The 22851-nt window shown below is 42.4% G+C and overlaps 2 protein-coding genes across 2 annotated transcripts; one reads left to right on the top strand and one right to left on the bottom strand.

Moving 5' to 3' along the window:
- Window positions 1-242: 242 nt before the first annotated feature.
- On the bottom strand, window positions 243-2970 carry arpc4l (actin related protein 2/3 complex, subunit 4, like). Its single transcript, XM_049591077.1, has 6 exons — window positions 2833-2970; window positions 2014-2132; window positions 1526-1637; window positions 1319-1414; window positions 929-1099; window positions 243-761 (listed from the first exon to the last, which is right to left on the bottom strand). The coding sequence occupies exons 1-6, from the start codon at window positions 2833-2835 to the stop codon at window positions 756-758; spliced, it is 507 nt and encodes a 168-aa protein (XP_049447034.1). The 5' UTR covers window positions 2836-2970; the 3' UTR covers window positions 243-755.
- Window positions 2971-3077: 107 nt separating this feature from the next.
- Window positions 3078-7932, top strand: tada3l (transcriptional adaptor 3 (NGG1 homolog, yeast)-like). Its single transcript, XM_049591057.1, has 9 exons — window positions 3078-3484; window positions 3813-4054; window positions 4169-4416; window positions 4531-4636; window positions 4778-4913; window positions 4994-5097; window positions 6248-6354; window positions 6908-7099; window positions 7220-7932. Exons 2-9 carry the CDS (start codon window positions 3845-3847, stop codon window positions 7410-7412), a joined length of 1296 nt encoding a protein of 431 aa, XP_049447014.1. The 5' UTR covers window positions 3078-3484; window positions 3813-3844; the 3' UTR covers window positions 7413-7932.
- Window positions 7933-22851: the final 14919 nt, after the last annotated feature.

Genomic DNA, 22851 nt, shown 5'->3' with positions numbered 1-22851 from the left:
TTACACTTACATGTGCATAAGTGAACAAATACTGCACAACTAAAATGGTGAGTCTGCAGCATGAAGCATCACTTCCTCTTCCTCACGGCTGAAACAACACAGTAACTGTATAAGGTGAGATGTGGTCAGAGTGCTGACTAAAATCAACTTCCTCTGAAGCAGAATAAATCTGTTTATGGGCACAGCAGCAGCACAAACGCTGACCGTGAATGACTGACAGTATTTAAAAAGGAACACCAAAGTTATAAACAACTGAGTTTTATTCTTTTTCATTATTTTCATACACGTCTTTTGGCGGCTTCTTTACAGACAGCTCTTGCTCCACGTCTATGATTAAACCCCACACAGACTGCTCTCTGCAAACATGGGTGAGAAATTTTAGAGACAAATTTGAAACAACAGTGACAGAATACACAGACTCACATACACAAAATACAAAAACCTGGCCATTTGCAACGACGCCATCTCGACGCCCCTGTACTCATGGCTATCAACTTGATTAATACTTTAAGGACCCGCCTTTGTTTGGGGATTTGTTCTAAGTGGCTGAAAATGAAACTGGTAAATATTTCATTATATACAGTCATTGATATTCATGAGTACAGGGAAGTACTCGAGATGGGCACAAAGGGTGTCATCGCCAGATTGGTCATGTTCCTCTCATCTCATCTCCTCGCTGATTGGCTGTTTACTCCACTTGAGTGCTGATTGGCCCTTGGAGTGTTTTTCTGGCTTGTGTGGAACCAACACTGCTATCAGAACTGTGGAGAGAATACGTCGCATTATTTTACATGTCAGCATTTCTGTTTTTGTTTTTTTTTTTTTTTTTTTTACAGAAAAGAGAATTGCATCTGACCTTTTTGTGCAGAAAACCCCCCCCAAAAAACATCAGAACTGAAGCCATAAAACCAGTGAACAAGTTTCTTACGTTCTTGAGGAATTCCTCAGCAACGATACGGGCCCTAGCGTTGACGGACAGTTTCATCTCGCTAATCTCCTTGTCGATCTCCTCCATGAAATGGATGACAAAGTCCACCAGCTTGTGTTTGTACATCTGCTCCGTGTGGAAGTTGGTAATCAAGAAGCTAATATCATATCCCTGAAACCACAATGAAAGACGTGAGTAAGTGAGGCTGGTCAACACATTAGAAATTCGACAAAAGAGATCACACTGTGAATATTGAGGTATTTTATGTTTGTGTATAGTTTCTACAACATCTGTGCATAAAGAGCCCTATGACACCATTTAAATGTTGATTCCTCTTTTGTCACTCTATTATAAAAAACCCAGATTACTTGTACATCTATCTTATCTTACCTCTACTGGTTTCCTCCTCAGAATGAAGAAGTTCTCTGCTCTCATCATCATGAAGCGCATGAACTTGTGGCAAAGGATCTTCTCAATCTCATCAGCCTGCAGGGAAGATTTTATTTATTTTTAATGCATATTAGACTGGGAATGAAAATGAGCAAATGTGAATAGCTCATAATCAAAAGCAGTCAAAATCCTGCTGTTTTTAATCACCTGTTTGACAGCAATGCTGACTCTGACAGAGTTGATGGATCCCTCAATAAGAACCTTCTCCTTGTCATTACGGCTGATCACCACGGGCTGAAGTAGCAGCTCCTTACTGCTCCTGTAACCACAGCACAATCCAGCCGTTACAAATAAAAACAGGCCTGTCAGTCACTGTGCTAAAGACCCTACAGGAACCCTTACAAGTTAGAGTGACTTGTTGGAAAACTCTTAATCTCCTCATTGTATTAGGGAGACACCTGCAAACAGGCTGCAGCAAATCCCCACTGGCCAATTTTACAGTCTTGCCCAAACTTGTGTAATTTTTTCCCTCCTAGATTTTCTTATGCAAGTTTGCACAAGCCTGCACTTGCGTGGCAGCTGAGGATGATCTGCAAACAGCTTAGCTTAAGGGCAGGAGAAAAAGAGGGGAAACTGCAAAGTAGGGGGGACAACCAGTGAGCCTGCTCACTCCAGAGACATGGCATTACACATACCTGACCTCCACCTCTGGCTTGTTGTGACGCTCCACCACCTGAGAGGAGAAGTTCTCCAGACAGAGGGCCGCCTGCAGTGTGGCCCTCACAGCGTTTAAGTAGGGGCGCAGAGTCGCTGTCTGGAGGAGAAATTACATTAGACCAATGTCCCTGCAGAGAAGACCAAGCTGGATAATACCTTAGATCAGTGTACATGGGCAAACTGAACCTCCCAGTCTGGCGAGTGGTGACTCAACCAGCAGGGTCAGGCTGTGAGGTCAGGTCTGATCAGGAACCAAAATGAGCTGTGTGCAGGAATTCAATTGCTGCTGCTCAGATATAAACCTCTTACCGTTTCGCACCTTTACAACAACTAACAGCCATTTAAGAAAGAAACACATGATGGTAATGAGTATCAACCTGATGCAAGGTCCTGGAAACATGAATCAATTCTGTTTGCATTTACATTAATGGATAGATGACCGACACTAACGTTACAGCTCATCCAAATTATTAACGTCCATCCACAACACTCTGCCTTTGCCTAACATGTACATAACTTTCCCACTGTCTCCTGACAGCGCTACAGGAGGGCTAGCACTCATAGTAACGATGAGAAAAAGGGGCCGAGAGGAAAAAGACAGCTCAGCTCGATCACTTCAGTTTCTGCAAACCGTACCAAGGATGCCTGTCCTCTCATTTCACTGTAGCTCACCTGAAACCTCGTCTGTGAGAGACACGAAGCTAGCTAGCTCATCTCGCCCCAAATGTAGCCACAGTTAGCGGGGATAAACGGCTAAATAATGATAAATAACGCTACATTTAGTGCAAGAGACTTACCATTTTTGTGCTGTAAAAGACGGAAGTTCCTCAGCCACGCCTGGGACTCCTCTTCCGTAAATCCTACATCGTCTAGTTCAGAGAGGGTGCGCTAGTTTTCATCTAGCTCTCCGTTTAAAGAGGCGGATCTGTCCACACATAAGAAACGCGGCTGCTTGCGCATATCACTCCGCCCAGGTGGAGTACGTTTGTAGAAATCGAGCATACCCTTCGATGCGTCTATTCCGGTCTGTGAACGGGAGACATGTCACTCATCAACCGTCGGTTTAGGAGTCATTTTGACCTTTTGTAGCCTATTCTTGAATAAAATGTGTTTAAATAAGAACTACATAACCTAAATCTGACTTTGTTAAATTATTGAATGAAGGTTTTAGCGGTCATCTATTTTTTGTGCACCATGACACAACATGGTTTGTTCCGATGATACCATTGTAGCATTAAGCCAACATATTTACCGTGCTTTAATTTTGTTTCGATTAATAATAGCATTAAAAAAGTACTGTAGCGTTTACTGTAATGTGGGATGAATTTAACGCCCCTCTTTAAGTGTTCTTTTTTTCGGAAACAGGCTATATTTTCAGTTGAATGTAAAACAATAACACCCCTCGTTACCTACAATGGTTTTTTCCATCATGGACGCCATTCACTGACGGTAAATATTTTTGCTCCTAAACATTCAAAGATATACATCAATGCTTTTGATTAGCACTACTTAAGTCTTGTAATTTTAAAACATAAAATATTTATGTGCACAATTTTGAAATAATGGTGGCCATTTTAAATTTAGGAGTAATATAGCGATGTGGGCCCGGGAGCTCGCTTTCTATGAAGCAAACCTGCGTGTACATGTATTTGGGTGCGTGCGTGAGTGTGTGTTTAATGCATCCTTGTGATGGAGAGACACATACAAACAGAATCACAGCTTGACATCTTTGTCTCATCTGTTTAGTTTAACCTCCCTGTCCATCTTCTTGTGTCAGTTAATTCAGACAGTGCCAGGCCACACAGCATCATGAGTGAGCTGAAGGACTGCCCCCCACTCAAATACTACGACTTCAAGCCCGTCGAGCATGTCAAGGTTTGTCCCCGCTACACTGCTGTGCTCGGCCGCTCAGAGGACGATGGCATCGGCATTGAGGAGCTTGACACCCTGCAGCTGGAGCTGGAGACACTCCTGTCCTCAGCCAGCCGCCGTCTCCGAGCCCTGGAGGAGCAGAGACAGGTAGGGGAAAACTCTTATTCCAAGTCTTCTGTGACTGTGAATCTAATATGCCACTGTTCACACTGCCTCTCTGGTTGTTTGCTGTTTCTAACTCCCCTCTGTGCTCCCCATCAGATCCTCACAGACTGGCAGGACAAGAAGGGAGACAAGCGCTTTCTGAAGCTGGGAAAAGACCCGGACCCTGCTGCCTCTTCTCGCCACAAACCAAAGAAGCAGAAGTTGGATGGCAAAGGCGGTCACGCACCTGGTCCAGGTCCTGGCAGACCCAAATCCAAAAATCTGCAGCCTAAAGTCCAGGAGTATGAGTTCACTGATGATCCACAAGACATTCCCCGCACTCCTAAAAACGATGCACCCAACAGGTCAGCAACAGCAGCTCTTTGTAATACCTCTCAGCCCTGTACATGCTTTGCCTAGTCAGACCTGTTTTGTTCTGGCAAGATATCAGTGTATTTGAATGTTTTTTTTAATTTCAGATTTTGGGCATCAGTCGAGCCATATTGTGCTGATATCACAAATGAAGAAACACGGTTGTTAGAGGAGCTTCTGAAACCCCCGGAGGATGAGGCTGAGTATTACAAAGTATGACACTCAAAGCCATGTATCTGTTGTTATATTCTACTTAAATTCACTTAAGACGTGGCTAAAATCCAGGGTATTTTTATTGCGTTAAGTAAAATGTAGACATGTGTTGAGCTTTGGTGCTGTCTGGGTTGATTGTAGATTCCAGCTCTGGGGAAACACTACTCTCAGCGGTGGGCTCAGGAAGATCTGCTGGAGGAGCAGAGAGAAGGAGCACGAGCCAACGACAAGAAGAAGAGTCTCATGGGAGGGCCGCTGTCTGAGCTGGATGCAAAAGGTGAGTAAAGACTGCAGCCTGGACGTTAAGTTTTGACATGTATCAAACGCAGTACTCATCTTAATGTTTAACTGCTGTAGATGTCGACTCCCTGCTGAAGAAGTCAGAATCCCAACATGAATCTCCAGAAGATGGATGTCCCTTTGGCCCTCTCACACAGCGTCTGCTCCAGGCCCTTGTAGAGGTCAGTATGTTGTGATCAAGCATGTACACTGCTAGGTTTTCCAATAATGCATTAGGCTTTTAAAACAAAATATGAATGGCTGATGAGTGAGATGTGGCATTTGAAATACTCATGTTTAAAGGGACAGTTCACCCCCAAATCGAAAATACACACTTTTCCTTTTACCTGCTGTGCTACTTATCAATCAAGATTGTTTTGGTGTGAGTTGTCAACTGTTTGAGATATCAGCTGTAGAGATGTCTGCCTTTTCTCCAATACAATGGGATTAGATGGCTTTGGCTTGTACTGCGTAAAGCACAGAAAAAAATACAGTTGAAAGACTTTACAGCGATGTGTCTCTCCAGAAATCATGACCCAATAAACCAAGATAATCCACAGACCTTGTTGTGTTTAGTCTATATAGGAACTATTTTCTTACATGTATCACTACACAGAAGGAAGCATGCAACTATTCTCGGATGAGATGCTCATGACAGCGTGAGATGTAAACATTAATGGCATCCACTTCGGCTGAGCTGTAACATCTACTAGGTGAGCTAGCAGTAGATACATGCTTCCTTTTGCGCAGTGATATGGTTGACAGATGTAGTTCAATACAACTGCTCTCAAGATAATTCACAACAAGGTCTGTGAATTATCTTAAATAATCAGTGCATGATTTCTGTAAAGAGACATTGCTGTTGAGTTTTTCAAATGTGTTTTTTAGTCCTTTGAGCACCACAAGCCGAGTGTCATCTAGTTCTATCATATTCAGGAGAAGGCAGATGTCTCTACGGCCAATATCTCCAACACTCTGCAACTCACACTAAAACAATCCAGATTGATAGATAGCACTTCAGGTAAGAGGAAATATACGATTTTGGGGGTGAACTGTCCCTTTAAAGTCAAAAAAGGGACCTCAATTCTGTCACCCATGTTCAGTGTTCAAGACTTTTATGTAAAGCATTTTGAATTACTGTAGAAATAAATGTGCCTTGCCTTATAGCTGATATCTCCAACACTCAGCAGCTCATACCAAAACAATCTAGCTTGATAAACAGCACCACAGTCAAGAGAAAAAAATCTGTATTTGTGATTTGGGGTGATCTGTCCCTTTAAATTCTGTGGCAACACTGAAACATGCTTGTACATTTTTCCTGTTCTCTTCCAGGAGAACATTATATCCCCCATGGAGGATTCTCCTATACCGGACATTTCGGGAAAGGATGCTAACGATGGCGCTGGGACTTCTCCTCGAAGCCAAGGAAAAGCTTTTAGGTATTTATAACATTTTTCCACATTAGGTCACTCGGCACGTTGGCAACCATGTTCACTCACAAGTTACACTCACACACCAACTCCGGTATCTGACATAGGGTAATTAAGGTCATTCACAACACCCAGGTCTGCAGCTGTAACACTGAACAGAGGTGTGCTGAAAACGTAAGAGGCCTTGTAATGAGCGGGAAAATGTGCAACAAGCAAGTCGTTATTGTGAAATAAATCCCTGCATCATCCTGTTGGGGTTAGTTTTGCAACAATAACCCGCTTGCTGTACACTTACCCGTACGTACTGTGTACTTAGGTGCATGTGTGTGCACGCATGTGGAATTAATTATGTACATGCAGGCAAGCATGCAAATGTATATTCTCCACATTTGGAGGGATGAAATGCTTTTAAAATCCATTCTAGTTTTGTGTGTCCTTAACAGTGCTCCGAGATGGGTTGTCACAATAAAGTTTATTGTAGGTGTCAAGTTTCCATCCAGAACTTTTCACCTTCACTCTGTGCTATATTATGTCATATCTTTGACCTTGTTATCCCCTTCAGTGTTCCTCACACACGCTCTCTGGAGGCTCGGATCAAAGAGGAGCTGGTGGCTCAGGGGCTGCTGGACTCCGAGGAGCGACCTGGACCAGGAGGAGACTCTGAGGACGAGGTCCTGGCAGAGCTGCAGAAGAGACAAGCAGAGCTCAAAGCCCTGAGTGCTCACAACAGAGCCCGTAAGCAGGAGCTGCTCCGGTGAGGACACAGGCCAACAGTGGATGTAAACTGTATATGAAATTAAGTCTGACCCATGATCTTCCATTTTAACGTGTGTGTGTGTGTGTGTGTGTGTGTGTGTTTGCTGCTGCCACACAGATTGGCGAAAGAGGAGATGCGCAAGCAGGAGCTGAGGCAGAGAGTCAGGGTGTCGGACAACGAGGTCATGGACGGATTTCGGCGAATCATGGCAGCCAGGCAGAAGAAACGCACTCCAACCAAGAAGGAGAAGGACCAAGCCTGGAAAGCACTGAAGGAGAGGGAGAGCATCCTCAAATTACTGGATGGATAGAGAGAGAAACAGTTTGTGTCTGTTTGTCATCCAGAAAAAATAGTTCCCCTACAGATGGACACAGAACAGCCGTGACAGCTGTGAGATGGTCAGTGAACAGCTGTATTTATGATGATGTATGATACAGTGTACTGCAGGTCTGTGTGATTTGAGTAGGGACATATCTGTCGTAGTTTTTATGTCATGTTCAGCAGAATGCTCATATGATCAGTAACAGTTAGGTCACGTCAGAGACTTCCTCCCTTTTGTTTAATTTTTTCTTTGTTGTTGAATTTATGTTGCTTTTTATTTTTACCATTGTGAAAACAGTACAAATGAATGTTTGAATAAACATAAAGACTTAAAGACAGGTTATGTGTGTGTATGAGATTCAAGATTCAGAGGAGATGCGCCACTGCAGTGTACGCTGTAGTATTTTCTTTGGTGCAGATGATGAGTCCTGAAATCCATCTGGTTAGTAGCATTAGAAACAGGAAATCTGAATATAAAAATGATGGTTAAACATCACTGGATCATTTAATATTTCTTGTGTTGCTGTTTTTATCCTTATTGTTGATCATTTCCATAACTACAACAGTGCATAGACAGATTTTACTTTATATCTTAGTAACCATTAAAACCAAGAGCTCTCAGTCTTGTATCAGTGAGGTAGTGTCAGGTTCTTTTTCTAACTTTGGTTATCATAAAGATCAGTGCTGTGCTATAATGCTAAAACATCAGTGATGGCATTTTTTAATTTACAGCACCTTAAAAAACAGATTTACCCTCCATAACTCAGCACCACGAGTTGATGTGTTACTCCACCACACTATTTGGTCATATGACTAAAAACTGGTGTAAGGTTTCTGTAATGGAACAGCCATGTAAAGAAGGATTGGTAAACACATTCATGTAAACAAATATTTTTGGTTTAATGTTTTAATGACTCTTCTCTATGCAAATGTCTATGTCATTAAAACCGCATACAATAAAGTGTTAGTGTTAGTGTATAACCAAGGCCTGAAACCCCAGAGGTGTGGACTTGAGTTACATGACTTGGACTCAAATGTGATGACTTTAGACTCGACAAAATCAAAAAAGTCTTGCAGCTCGACTTTAATATCAGTGACTTGTGACTTCACTTGGACTTGCATTTTTATCTCAAAAGAATACCTGATACCTCCCCCGAAATCCAAAGATTAAAAAGTGGTATTTCAAAAATGACCCACAAATCAGTTCATTTGCCTTCATTTCCTGAACCAGCTAACATTAACACTGTTCATTTCCAGCAAGCTGACTTAATATCCCAGATGCACATTGTTGGAACCAATCCGACAGCATGCAGTCAAGTTGCAGGAGAGAACCATGAAGAGCTAATGTGACGTTACGGAGCATCAGCTGGAAAAAAATGATACCAAAGATGATTTTCTTCACACACACACAAACTAGCCTATGCGGTGGCCAGCAAAAAAACCAAACTGCAGTATGCAAAACATGCAAATCAAAATACAGACGGAGACACAACAACTTCCGAAATAACTTGGTTTAACAAACACACATTTCAGAGCGCATTCAAGATTTTCATAAATTCAAATATCATTACTCTGTTGTTAAAATGGCATTACATTTGGTTAAAAGTACACGATGTATTGTTTTGGACTCATAAATCAATTTAGGACTTGGAACTTGCCAGTTTTGACTTGGGACTGAACTCTGGACTTGCCAATCTTGACATGGGACTTGAGTGCAAACAATGACTTGGCCCCACCTCTGTTAAAGCCCAAAAAATGTAATATATATATATATATATATATATATATATACTGTGTACAGGGTTTGAACAAGCACAGAGACAATTTTTCTTGCATAATGGCTGTGAAGTAAACTGAGCCACGTGCCTGAGATAAGCTGAACCAGAGGTTCATCTTGCTCTACTGTTTATGTATTCCTGTTAGAATAATGTGTATCAATATTACAGTAATATTGTTAAAACAATGGGAGGGAGGCTGTAGAGAGGCAACCCAAATGCAACTGCCATCAGCTAGGTATACAGGTTTGTCGTCTGTAGATCTGTGTTTTTTTGGTTCATTTTATATGTTTTAAACCTATTTACCAGCTTTGTCTAATTTAACTTGCCTATTCTGTTTGTTTTAAAGTGTTTTTACAAATAAAGTCAGACAATTTAATGTGCTAATATGCAAAATAGAAGCAAGTACTTACCCTCTACTGTTTTGCTTCACAGTTTCTGAGAATCTGTATATCTAATTTTGTTTTTCATTATTGAATAAGAAAGTCAATATCCTGAAATATGGAGGCAAGTGTTTTATGTTTTAGTCCTGACTCCGCCCTTTCTGAGAAAACATTTAAAGAGTATCTTATCTTACCCAACCCCCTACATAAACTGTTAAGAGTTCCTTGTTACTGAGCCGTCACCACTAGATGGCAGTCATTGTCTCTTGTCTAGCAAAGTCTCCTGTGGTTGACATCAGCCCAACACAGTGTGTGTCAGTGTGGTGTGTGTCCAGTCCTCACGTGAAGATATCCTCACTGATCTTGATCCCGGGATAAAGCAGGAGACTGTGTGTCTCACAGTGTGCAGCTGTGTGTGTGTGTGTGTGTGTGTGTGTGTGTGTGTGTGTGTGTGAGAGGGTCACTCGGTTCACAACAGAGCAGTCAGACACACACTGACCCCGCAGGCATGTGTCCACCAGTGTCAAAGATTTAAGAGCCATGTCAGGATTTATTTTTTGAATCATGCTTTTTATTGTTTGCTCGAGGAAGAACGTACAGCATCCTAAACCATGACAAATAGAGTAACATGTAGCCTACAAAATAATAACATACAACAAAATAGTAAAAAAAAACATCAAAGAACAAATTTTTCATAAACAAGGAGCGTGGAAAATAACTTACATATACATAACTTACAATCACACAACAGGTCCTAAGCACATACATGAATCCCTGTGATTCTAACCCAACGTTAGTTCACCCGCACAGGACACTATGTGTGTATAAGGGATCTTTAAGGCGCATTTACCAAAGAATGAATAAAACAAAATATCAAAATAAATTAATAATACAGACAAAATTAAATAAAACTTAACATCGAAATCTGCAAAAAAAAAACAAAGAGAAAATATTTGTATTTACTTCCCTCACCTTGACCCTGAACGCATCTGTGTCACTAGTTCTCCTTTTTCTTAAAGTACTTTTTACATTTAAATGTTTTGATATCCCTGATGTTTGTTTTACTCCCTGTGACCAAGAAATCACATGACTTTGACTTAACAGTTACTAGGTTATCTTTTTAATTAGCTGGATGTGTATTCACAGGGGTTTAGTCATGTTTATTTAGGTCAATGTATACAACTGGAATACACATAGAAATAAATAAATAAATGTCCCAAACAAAAATCCATATAAACACTAATGGTCTTACCTTAGTTTTATATCTATCAGTCATCTTTTTTTAAAAAATATATCTGTTCAGTGTAGTACACATTTTAATTAGTTCTAATCTTTATTTTTGTAAACATGCAAATTCGCTTTAGTACATACTTATTTTTACTTTCCATATTAATTGTGTAGTTTTAACATCCACAATTTTTAAGAGCATGTTAGTTTGTAAATAACAGCAGGGTTTCCTACATGTATAAAGTGTGCTGGAAAACTCTGGAAACTGACTAAATCCACATTAATACAGCTCGAGCATCTTTTCAGAGCTGACAGGTTCAAAATAATTTAAAGCTCATGTTCAGTGTCCCTGAGCTCAGAGCTTACAGCCAGGCTGAAGGCTGCAACAATGGCCCAATCATCATGTAAACCCCCTCTCAGTTTAGGTCATCGTCCTCCACGCAAATTCATAATGCCATCAGCCCGTGTGTATGAAAGCTTTTAATAACACACAGACCTATTGAATCCTCCTCACAGGTGAATGAGAGGCTGAATAAATAGCTGTGGCGGCCCCTCGAGGCTGGGCGTATCGCACAGCGCCTTTGTTGCATTTGTTGTCATTAGACCTAAACTGAAGGGCAGGTGGGTTTTGTGTCGATGCACTGCTCATACACGCTCAATGATGCTCGTCTGCTGTTTGCTCGTCTCGTATTGAGCTGCTTTTTTTTAAAAGGCTGGCCAGACTCCTTTTGACAGCCCAGGTGGTGTCGTCCCTGATGGATCTCTGAGACTTTAACTTCAGCCTCAGCTGCTCGATCACGTAGCTCCCTCTGCTCTCCCCATGTGAAATTCAGCTACGTGGTGAGCTTCTTCACTCCTCACTGTCATGGCCTGTAAACGTTTACGGCTGTTTAAGTACAGGGCTCTCCACTGGAGGGTTTGGGTAAATAACTCCAACTGCAGCATTCTGGCACAAGACGTGCAGCGGCTGCATGTCTGGGAGTTTTGTCTCTGTCTTCTTAGGCAATTACGAGAAGCCCAGCAGAGTGTAAATACAGTGCTATCATGTGGGCAGGCTGTTGTGTGTTATGTGTTTACATGAGCACACGCTTATCTATGCTGCTATCACCCTCGACCTCTTGTCAGTGGGGCCTTTCTGTCCATTAGCTCTTTGTTTCACCAGTTTGTACGAACTATGTTTCTTTCTCCGTGGCTCTCCTCCTACTCCACCTCCGTCCCTGCGTTCCTGAGCTGGAACTGAGCATGGACAGAGGCTGACACACACACACACACACACACACACACACACACACACACAGAGCCATAGGAGTAAAGGGATTTAACATAAATCTGTCAATCCTTTGTCCTAATATGTGTCAGCTTTCATGCTGCATTGAAAATGTGTGTGTGTGTGTGTGTGTGTGTGTGTGTGTGTGTGTGAGACAGAGATACAGACAGAGGTTGAGACAGCTGCTGAGGCTGGCTGGTCCACTGAGAAGACCCTCTGTCCAGCCAGGCCACGCCTTGCCCCTACTCCTGCACAGAGAACTATTGTCTTCAGCGCTGCTTCCACTATTCTGATGTCATGGTTTGTCCTTCCCCAGAGGGCTGCTGTTGCTGCTGTGGTAAAACTTGACGGACCTTTTAGCCCACAGCCTGTGGCACAAACGACTGCATACATGCAGGGTGAGATAATCGCATAAACACATAAAAACACTCCTTTGCTCCCACCTTTGTGACCCCTCCTTTACCTTGGTCTGGTTTGAATCTCATTTGCCTCTCATTTGCATGGCAGTTGATGCTTTTCTTGTGTGACTCCTGAACTTGGTAGCTCATATGCAAATCTTATTGCCTCGTTCAGCCCCCACCTGTCTAAGCTTTGCTCATCGACGAGGTAAAAATAAAGATTCTTGGGTCCCCTTTCCAGACTGTCATGCCTCCAGGGTAGTCTATACAAGATAAGCACAATCAGTCACAGACAAGCCATTGACTCAGAGGCAGACAAACACAACACAGTCAGACAAGTGTACTCTATAAGTTGTGAGGGCATTATCAGCCATGCTAGTGGTATGGCTCTATAAGTGGCAACATCAGTTTGTTGGTTGGTTGGTCAGTCGGTCCACCTATTTGGTCCAGATTGATATCTCTCAACAACTACTGGATCAGTTGCCATGAAGGTTTGTGCAGACTTTTATGATTCCCACAGGATGAATCCTACTGCTTTGATTGAACCCCTGATTTTGGCTCAACTGCCATCATCAGGTACCCTGGAAATCCAGAGTTCTCGCGAGAGCACAATTTGAATTTGCTCAGTGAGTCACTCTGGCAATCAGTAATGATGCTCATTACCCATGCCCATAAAACCGAGCTGCACCAATCACATCGGTGTATCTGATATAGGCGGGCCAGAGGCGAGCTAAACAGATGACGACAGCGCTGCGACGACGAAGTCCGGAATCAGTCAGTAAACATTGCAAGATGGCTACGGATGAACACCAGTTGTTTGAAATGGCTTTGGCTGCTACAATTAACGAGTTAGACTTGGCTTTTTCTCTAAAAGAGGAACAGAAGACAGAGCTCAAGTCTTTCCTTTGCAAGAAGGACGTTTTTGCTGTTTTGCCGACCGGATACGGCAAGAGTCTAATCTACCAGTTAGCTCCGCTGGTAGCTAAGCTCTGGATATGTCACCCCTTGTATTGTTCTGATTGGTCGTAGTGTTATCCAAATGCGTGCAGCAATATTAACAAATGCATGCTTGGTGCCACCCCTCGAGTTGGGCCATTTGCATTACTCATAGCCAGACCCTAAATCTTCCTAGATTTGGGTCTGGATTTCCAGGCTAACCATCAGGTTGCCTTTTTAATTTCAGTGAAATATCTCAGCAACCATTGGATGTTTTTGCCATGAAAAGCCATGACTTTAGTGATCCTCAGGCTTTTCATGTTCCTCCATCGGCGGGTCAAAGTTTTCACTTATCCTGTGAAATATCTTCTAGAAGGATAGGCACAACCTGTTTTACAAGGTTCACAGATCATTTGTGATACCTGACTTTTCCTCTAGTGCCACCATGAGGTTGACATTTGTGGTTCTAAAATATCGTGACAACTATTGCCAAGCTATTTGGTCATTCCCTCATCATACATCCTAATGAGTCTGGTGATCCCTTGACCTTTCCTCTAGCGCCATCAGCTAATGACATACAGCCTCAGCAGTACTTTGTGTTTAGTGCTTATCAGTAATGTTAACATGCTAAACTAAATGGTGACCATGGTTGACAGCTCCTAAACATAACTCAGTAGCCTCTGAGCAGTATGGTGAAACAAATTATTTTTTTTCTCAGTCTATAGCTGCTAACTGTTAACTAGTAAAGATGAAAAGGCAAAAAAACATCCTTTCATTTTATAGTTAGAGTTGACTCATGTACGTATGTTAACTGTAGAAACAGTTGTGACATAACCGTAACTGAAACAAGCCACAGTTTAATTGTGTGTGTGCACATGGCAGATAATAGGTGTGCCCCACTACTTAAACAAATAGCACTACAACCTTGTTAATGACGTAATAAATCAAGTGAGGTAGGGTCATTTTCTTACAGACTTCTATAATCTGACTTCTTTTGCGACCACTGGAGTCGCCCCCTGTTGGCCATTTGAAAGAATGGGGGTTTAAGGCACTTCTGCATTAGCTTTACTTGTCAGACTTGGGTCTCATTCATAAAACAATGCCAAGGATGATCCATACTAAAAACGTACGTACGGTCAAAAGGCAAAAATGGCGCGCGCCAAAAAATATTTGACAATTTCTACAATCAGGCTTCCACCTCACCATCTGCGTCACCAGTTTCCCATCTCCAAAATCTTAGTATACATGGGTCAATTTTCACATCATTAAAAAATGAAAAATAAATAAGACCTCAATTGTGTCAATCATGTTTGCACATAGACTCAGAAACTGTCATCTATCATTAAAATTTTAGGAGCAGGTTACATTTTCTGCAGTTTTCATATCCATCAAAGATTTAAGAGAGAAAATGTGGCGTAACCTAAGGGACACGTACATCTGCAACAAAAGAGAGGAATGAGGTGCACAATATCATTTCATAACTCAGATAGCCTACTTTAAACAGGTCAGATAGTCATTTTCAGGTGGATGATGATGATGGTGAGGAGGGTGTGTGCCACACAGACAGATTGAGAGAGTGACAGTGTGGACAGGGAGGACAGTTCAGACCCTTCAGCCGTGGTGCCAAATGCAAGACATGAGAGTGTAGTGACAGTCAGGGAGGTATCTCCTGGAGAGAAGCAAGAGAGCAAATGTGTCTCTCCATTTTGTCTTGTATTGCTAATTATTGCAACAAATAGAACAGTATAACACATCAGACTCAGTGTGCAAGGTTTCTGTGCATGTGTTTTTTGTTTTGGATGATTACAAAAATTGCTTACGAAAACACTAACTCATTGTGCAAAGGACTTTAATCTTGCTACGTAAAAAGAGGATGTTTGTAAATCAATACCAATCTGACAAAATCCGGTGAGATTAGGATTAGACACTGAAGATCAGCATTAGGTTTAATTACTGTTACACCCAACGCCTACAATACAAGACACTATGATGCATTGTTGATACTCAGAAGGGCAACTCTCAGTCCATGTTTGCTTAAGGTTTTATGAGTCTTTTCTTTGCAAAGGCTTAACTCCATTATCTCCCATCTGATGCTAATACACAGCAAGGCTTTTTTTTCTCCTCTTTTTCACCTCTGTAGCAAAGTCTGCTGAGAGCTGGCACTGTGCCACTAGTGTTTGACTATACTTTGTTAAAATCACCAGGCAATAAGTAAGATAAGAGACAGGGAGGGAGGTGGATAAGAGTGTGCCATGCTTAGGCACTGTTTGTCATTGGCTGTGAATTTGGACAGCAGAGGTCAAAGCTCTTGAGAAATATGCTTCCCTTTGGAGATAAGGCCAGAGGTTTGCGGAGGGGACTTATAAGAGGACTATGTATGGATATATGTGCTCATATTTCCACACAGATTCAAGTCGTCTAACTCAGCTTCTCTATGTAGTGTGTAAGTTGGAGCAATGGGACTGGAGGAGACCCATCCAGTGGGGGGCCCCATCAGGGGGCTGCCAGTCCTGAGCCTCCCCATGGCGCTGGATGGATAACCTGCATCTTTCCTGGGACTTCCTCCGAGCTGTAAGATGATGGGGCAGAGAAGGGACATCATCAGCACTGTGGATAATAGTCATTGAGGAGCGAAGAGGAGCACAATGAAAAACACTTCTCTCACCACCCACCACTTCTCTGTCATCCTCCCTCCATCCTTCCCCATCTCTCTTTCGTTTCCTCTGCTCTGTTATTATCACCCAGATCATTATCAGGCTCACTCTCCCGTCACCGCGATGGAGAGGAGGGCCGGCCGCCCACATGGCTTTGGTGAGAGATTTCTAACAGCGGCAGCACAGGAGGAAGAGAGGGGGGGGCGAAGACAAGAGGCCCATAAAAAAAGTCCATCTAAATATAGAGGCAGCAGGGCCTTTTTCCCCTTGTCCTTATAAAGAGCTGCTGGTGAATCCGGGTGGACTATCCTCCTCACTGTACCGAGAGCTGATCACTCCCTCCAGGATCAGGAACATAACTGTTGGTGCATGAAAACACACTCCCGCACACACAAACACACAGGGCTACGTTGTTTTATGAGAGAGAGTGAGAGAGAGAGAGAGAGAGAGAGAGAGAGAGAGAGAGAGAGTGAGGACCAGGGGCTTAGTGAGTTTTTTCTTTACACCAGAGGGCAAATCATGTTTGGTGGAACATACTAAAATAGGAGAGGTTTAAGGAAATCTCCAAAAAGAAATAATGGGAGAAATGAGTGATGGGGGGAGGCTCTTGGCTGAGAGGTCAAGACAGGGTAGGAGATTAGGAAGGAAGATACAGATGAATTGATGGCCAAAAATATCTCGGAGGATGGATTATTCAATTAAATTTATATCAACACAATCTCCTAGGTTCCGTCCATACATGCCCCTTTTTGGCTCTTTCACTTCTCTATTCCTATCTCACTTATAGTCCGTATATCTTACTAAAGAGATGTATGTCTGCTAAACTTGGCTCTGTCTGAAAGGAAACAGTTTGACATCTATGGGAATTTGCTACCAGCAGCTGGTTAGCCTAGCTTAGCATAACGACTGGAAACAGGGAAACAGCTGGCCTGTTTCTGTCCAAAGGTAAAATATATCCACTTATACGCATATCTAAAGCTAACTTAATATAAAGCAGCCTCTGAGCTCTAACTCCAAATTGGAGATATTGGAATAACATCATTTCAGACAGTTACAATATCCTCATTCCTTTTACACCAGCCCCCAGCATGGCTGCAAACCTTCCATCGCTTGCAGTTACATCCAAATAACGTCCAATATTAACACTAGTGAAATATATTAAGCTAATGAGAAGCAGCTAAACACTCTTTGTTTGTATCTGGTTTCACTTGTTCACAAACCACTACAAATACACAACTAATTCAGGCTAATTAAAAGATGTGAGTACAAGGCCAGCAGTGCTGGTAACCAGTAATCACCTTGGAATAATATGTGAACGCTCACAAAGGAGGTTTTCCTGTTTCTCACATTCTGCTGAAATTATGTGAATGCAGCATATACCAGACTATTTCTTAGTGGTTGCCTGGCAACCTCACTTTGAAGACAAGCCTCTGCTCCCGGCCAAGAAATAGTCCGGTACATTACCCCTTGTAATACCACAAACTCAAGTTTTTTTATATAGATTAGACTAATGAGATAACACGTGTAAATACCTTGTTTGAGTCACATGACTAATGATGTGCAAAAGTCAGATCGAGGGCAGGCACTGATAAATCTACATCCTGGGTGCACTGAATATAGAGAAGAGTGACCAAATAAAAAGGCTGGATGAACCTGCAGACAGTCAGTAGCCTTCCATCAGAAAATTAAAACTAATGTTGGATGTGACCCATACAAAACAAAGAGAAGATATTTTTCCCACAACTTAACCGATTTGCCAAAGTGGACATGATCGCTGACCTTGTAATGTTACTAATGGCGAGCCAGTGAAAGCGTCCAAGACTCTAGTGGATGATAACTATTTTGTGGGTGGTTGTGTCCAAGACTGAAATGATTTCTGTCTGTTTTTGGCCAGGTGAGTAAATGTGCTGGAGGATTTTATATTTCAGCTCTGTACATGGATACACCTCCGTCAGGCTGACATTGTTAGCCAGCTTTAGCTGCTAGTTCTTATCTTCAACGTCATAGGTTTCTAAAGGTCTGGTGAACCCTACTAAAACATCTGTGTCATGGCTAAAAACACGGAGAAGTTGTCACAGCATATTGGAATTGCATCCAACTCGAAGCATGACTGAAGACAGAGGTTTTTGATCCCCATCTGCCACTGTTTCTCAGAGACCTTTTCTTACTTCTCCCTTTTACATCCTACTATTTTTGGAACTTAAAGTGACTTTTGTTTTTTCCCTATTCAACCAATTGGGACAGTCATCAACAGCCCAAATCATAAACATTTGTGCAGTGTTGTTAGTCTTTGCCTGCCCTCCATCTGGACAGTGAACTGATGTATGACATCATATGCAAAGAAGCTATTGGACTTTGGACAGAGCCAGGCTAGCTGTTTTACTGCTTCCACTCTTTGTGCTAAGCTAGGATAACTAGTTGCTCTCTGCAACCTTTTATTTAAAGTACGGAGATGAAAAAGCAAAAATGCTCATCTCCATAAAATTCTTTAAAACATTTTTTTTTAAATCAATTAGTTACTCCAGTGACTCCATTTATTCCTTGTTCAGAGTGCCACCCTGTGATTAGAGCTGAATGAAACACCTTTGCTAAAGACGGGTTCTGCCTGTCCTATTCCTCCTGAAACACAGTTGAAGCTCCCCACTGTTGAATGCAGAAAATGCCTGATCAGTTGTAAATGATCAGGCTACAGTCAGCAACATAAAGGTGACCTGTTCACTCAGGACCTTCCTCTCATGACAAATTATCAAATCCAACAGCTGCATCATCAGTGTAACGGCCTGTTCTGTTTTCTGCTGTTGTCATCTGTGACATCAGCAGCTGCTTTCTACCGCTAAATAACAACATACCTTACACACCGGTCATGTCCTGGTTAACTCTGACCACAGATAGACAGGTTTCAACAGGAGGCACACTGAAGCAGGTCACTTATAGGGCACTTAGTCACACAGACACAGATAATGTTTGTCACGCTTTGTGTAAAGCAAACAACAGGTCATTCTCACAGCTGTGCTCGTATGCCAGCAGTGACAGCAAAAGTTCAGAAGTCAAACAGGAGGGGAAAAGGTTCACTGTGTGTGTTTTAACATCCTCTTTTACACCTGTTGCTTACTGCTCTCTGTGGTTTGTATTTGTGGCCACACACTGAGACACACACACACTAAACATGCACGCACACACACAAACACACAGTGGTTCCATCATGGCTGTCTGAGCTGAGATCGCACACCAAAGGCAAGCAAAGAAAGTCCGAATAACATCACACACTGAGCATCAGCACTTGTTACATAAGAGCTCCCCTTCCACAGAGACAACTCCGCAGCACAGTCTGACAGAGTCAATGTCAAACTCTGCATGAGAGAGAAAATGGGTATAATTTGTGCATGACCACTCAGTTGCTGTGTGTACAGCTGAAGTGGATCGATCTGTGCGTGCGTGCGTGAGTGACTGTGTCAGTTTGTGGTCGTGAAAGCCCCGCTGAGAGAGGAAGCTCAGCTGTCAGTAGTTGTCAGGCGTTGGGCCTCTGCTTTTCTCTCTCTCTTTGCTGATCCTGTTGTAGTTAACCTCACACCCCCTCCCCCTTTCCTTTTCTCCCTTCCTCTTCTTTTTTGCCCCCCAACAGCGGCTGGCTGGGTTTGAGGTCGAGGTGGAGGCGCTGGTTTGTACAAGTATGTTGGTGAGAGATAAGGACATGTGTCACGGGACCAACAAACCTCCCTCTGGGCTGAGCATCTTACAAACACACATACAGTGTCAGAAATACTGTGGCCAAAGGTCACAGCGTGTCTTCTGTGATATGTGATATTAATAACAGGGCTTTGACCTCATGTCACTCTTGGATTTAACACTTTTCACCTACTCACCTCTTCTCTTGTCTTCATGCACTGCTCTGTCTCACCCTGTGCAGGGTGTTACCCATGTTACATAGCTGCTCCCGTGCAGAATGACACACAACAAACACCCTCTCTCTGCAAACCTCGCTCCACGTTTGGTGTTGGGGGGAGAAAATAATTTGTGTATGTGCATGCTGACACTGCCAGACTGGTGTGGCATGGTGTGAAATGGACAAGAAGGGAGGATGTGAGGCTGAAAGCGTCTGTGGCGCCTCAGCTCCGCTTTCCGTTGGGGGGTTGGATAGGGGCTGTTGGCGAGGGGAGTGTGGGGGGTGTTTGGGCTTGTGATTGCAGCGCGGCCCTGATGGGCCTTTCCAGGCTCTGCTTGAGTGAGACAAGATCACATTACAGAGCTGGAGACTTGGATGATTGGAGGGAAGTTGCAGAGTGAAGACAACTATTGTGTTGATGGAATGCAGTTTTATGAATTCACAAACGGCGGCACACATGCACACAAATAAATACATAAACCCCATATTCACACGCTTAGAAATAAAGGTGCTAACTAGAACCATATAGAGTGCTCCTGGAATGAGTCCTACAACCCATAAATGAGTTAACATATTAGCACTCCCTGTTCCCTTGTCTCGAGGTCAATGTTGTTTTAATGGGTTTTTGATATGTGCCTGAAATTATGTCTGTGGTTAACACAAGCTCAAGGGACTTTGATGGTTTGCTGTGTGACATAGATTATGCCAGTAAATATCCCACTCATGAATTTTAAAACTTTTATGTGTTTTATAAAAGGCGGTTGCTAACAAGTGGCTAAATGAGACTACAGAACGTCAAACATGGTTTTACAGCCTGGTTGTGGTGGCAGTGTTGAAGACGTGGCCGTGGTGCAGTTCGTTGATAACCTAATGTTAGATATTTACTCTTGCAATTGCATTTACTCTTCAAAAAGCATAAAAGTGGAGCCCATTTGTAAAGATTATCTTGCTGAACAAAACATGTAAGTATCATAAATGCTTGTTTGCCACAGGGATTATTTTTGCAATAATTTAACATCCAATGGAAAAATCTCATAGACTATTTGCTGAGGGAACCAAGGTTTAATTTTTTTCCATGTACACAATATTTTATTTTATTTCATTTTATTTTATATCATTTTTTTAAATGTTTGAAATAAAGTTTATTCAATTCAAACTCTCTCTCTTGGAGTTTTATCCACCTTCTAAGGGTGCTAACAAGAATCCATCCAGGGTGTTTTACTGAGAACCCTTTTAAATTTCAAGGGTATCATCTAGATCCTATCCGGGGGTTTCTACCAAGAACCCTTTTATATTCTAAGGGTTTGATCAAGGCCCTACCCAAGGAGACTCCAATAAAGAAATAGTGATTGGCCACATTACTCATACATCTCTCTCCTGCCAGCCGTGGTTTTAGTTTAACAAGTTAGCCTTGATGCCATGATCATGACTCTCCTAACGTGGCGGGGCTGATGTGTTCCAGCACAGACAACAACACTCCAGTCCAGTCCACAATCATGTTTTAAGGGGGTAGAGAGTTTGTGAAATCACTATGACTACAGCCTTTACTATTTCAATGGTGCTTTAGGGTTGGGAATTGAAACTCATAATGGTATGGTATGGGATAAAATTAAGATAAAGATACCAACTATGGAAGAATACAAGAAGTATGAATTGATTAAGGGGATTTCAGATACATCTACAGTTAAAAACACAATTTGAAACACAGGTAAACATTTGAATATTTGATGAGAATCTTTTAAAACCCATGCTTTCAGCAACCCTTGAAGAACTCTTTCCTCCAAAACGGGTTCTCTGGATGAAAAGGATTCTTAATGGAACCCTTAGTCTTACAATAGCTGTGTCTAAATTCAGGGGCTGCAACCTTCAAAGGTTGCATTTGAAGACTAATTGCGTCACATCGGCGTGACCAAGGCTGTCCCATTTCGAAGACTCCCTCAAATGCGGCAGAGAAATGCAGCCTTCTTTCCCAGAATTTGGAGGATGCAACGGATGAATCCTACGTGACCCAGCCTATCCCAAGATGCATTGCACTGCGGTAATAACTAACAGTTGTTAACTACCTAACAGTTAACTGCTGTTAACATTACAATTAGCTCACATCTTAAACAATCTTGATTTAATAAGTTTACATGAAAATGGTCCTCTATCAGCATGAAACATATCGAATTGCAGTGTCTCCGGTGGTGAATCATCCCCTTTTGTATTAAATAGACAAAATATATATTAAATAACAATCTCTGGGTCTATGATTTAGGGCTAACTAACTTACTAGCTTACTCCTTCTTTCATCAAGCGCAGCTGGTTGCTAGGTAACAGTAACGCTAACGAGTCGGGACAAGAACAACTGGTGATGCACCCAGGAAATCCTCTGCAGACCAGACCATCCCATTTCAGAGAGCGGTCGGTTTGGCTAATGCGATCTTCAAAGGAAGTGGGCGATGTCAACCGTGAAGGCCGTGTTCTTTGAAGGCTGCAAAAGGCTCTGAATTGAGACACAGTTAAAGAACCCTTGGAGAACCCTTTTTCTTGAGTTCTGAGTAGAACTTTTGTCCTTTTGGAACTGTTCTAACTGTTCTACTATTTCTAAGAGTGCACAGACGCCCAGTTCACTGAGACAGCCAACACTTAATCACTTAACTTCACTTGTAGTGCAACCTGTTCCAACTGTCTGTCTTCTTCTGTCCTGCCAATCAATTAATTCCTCTCCACTCCCATTAACTTGGATAAACTTAACCACAAGTATGAGTCCTGTACGGGGTTATCTCCTCTGGCTCACCTCATTATCGCCGGTCCCTAGTAGAGGTGCCAGAAGGAGCAGGAGGTGTGAGAGTGGTGTGTAGGGCCATCAGAGCTGATAGGATACAGGCCTGCTGTTGGATAAGCAGTTGTTTCTGCCAGAGCC

Source organism: Epinephelus fuscoguttatus, linkage group LG1 (genome assembly GCF_011397635.1).
Source record: "Epinephelus fuscoguttatus linkage group LG1, E.fuscoguttatus.final_Chr_v1".
Classification (NCBI taxonomy): Eukaryota; Metazoa; Chordata; class Actinopteri; order Perciformes; family Serranidae; genus Epinephelus; species Epinephelus fuscoguttatus.
Note: the sequence above shows the minus strand (reverse complement) of the source record. Positions and strands in the feature narration are given on the sequence as shown.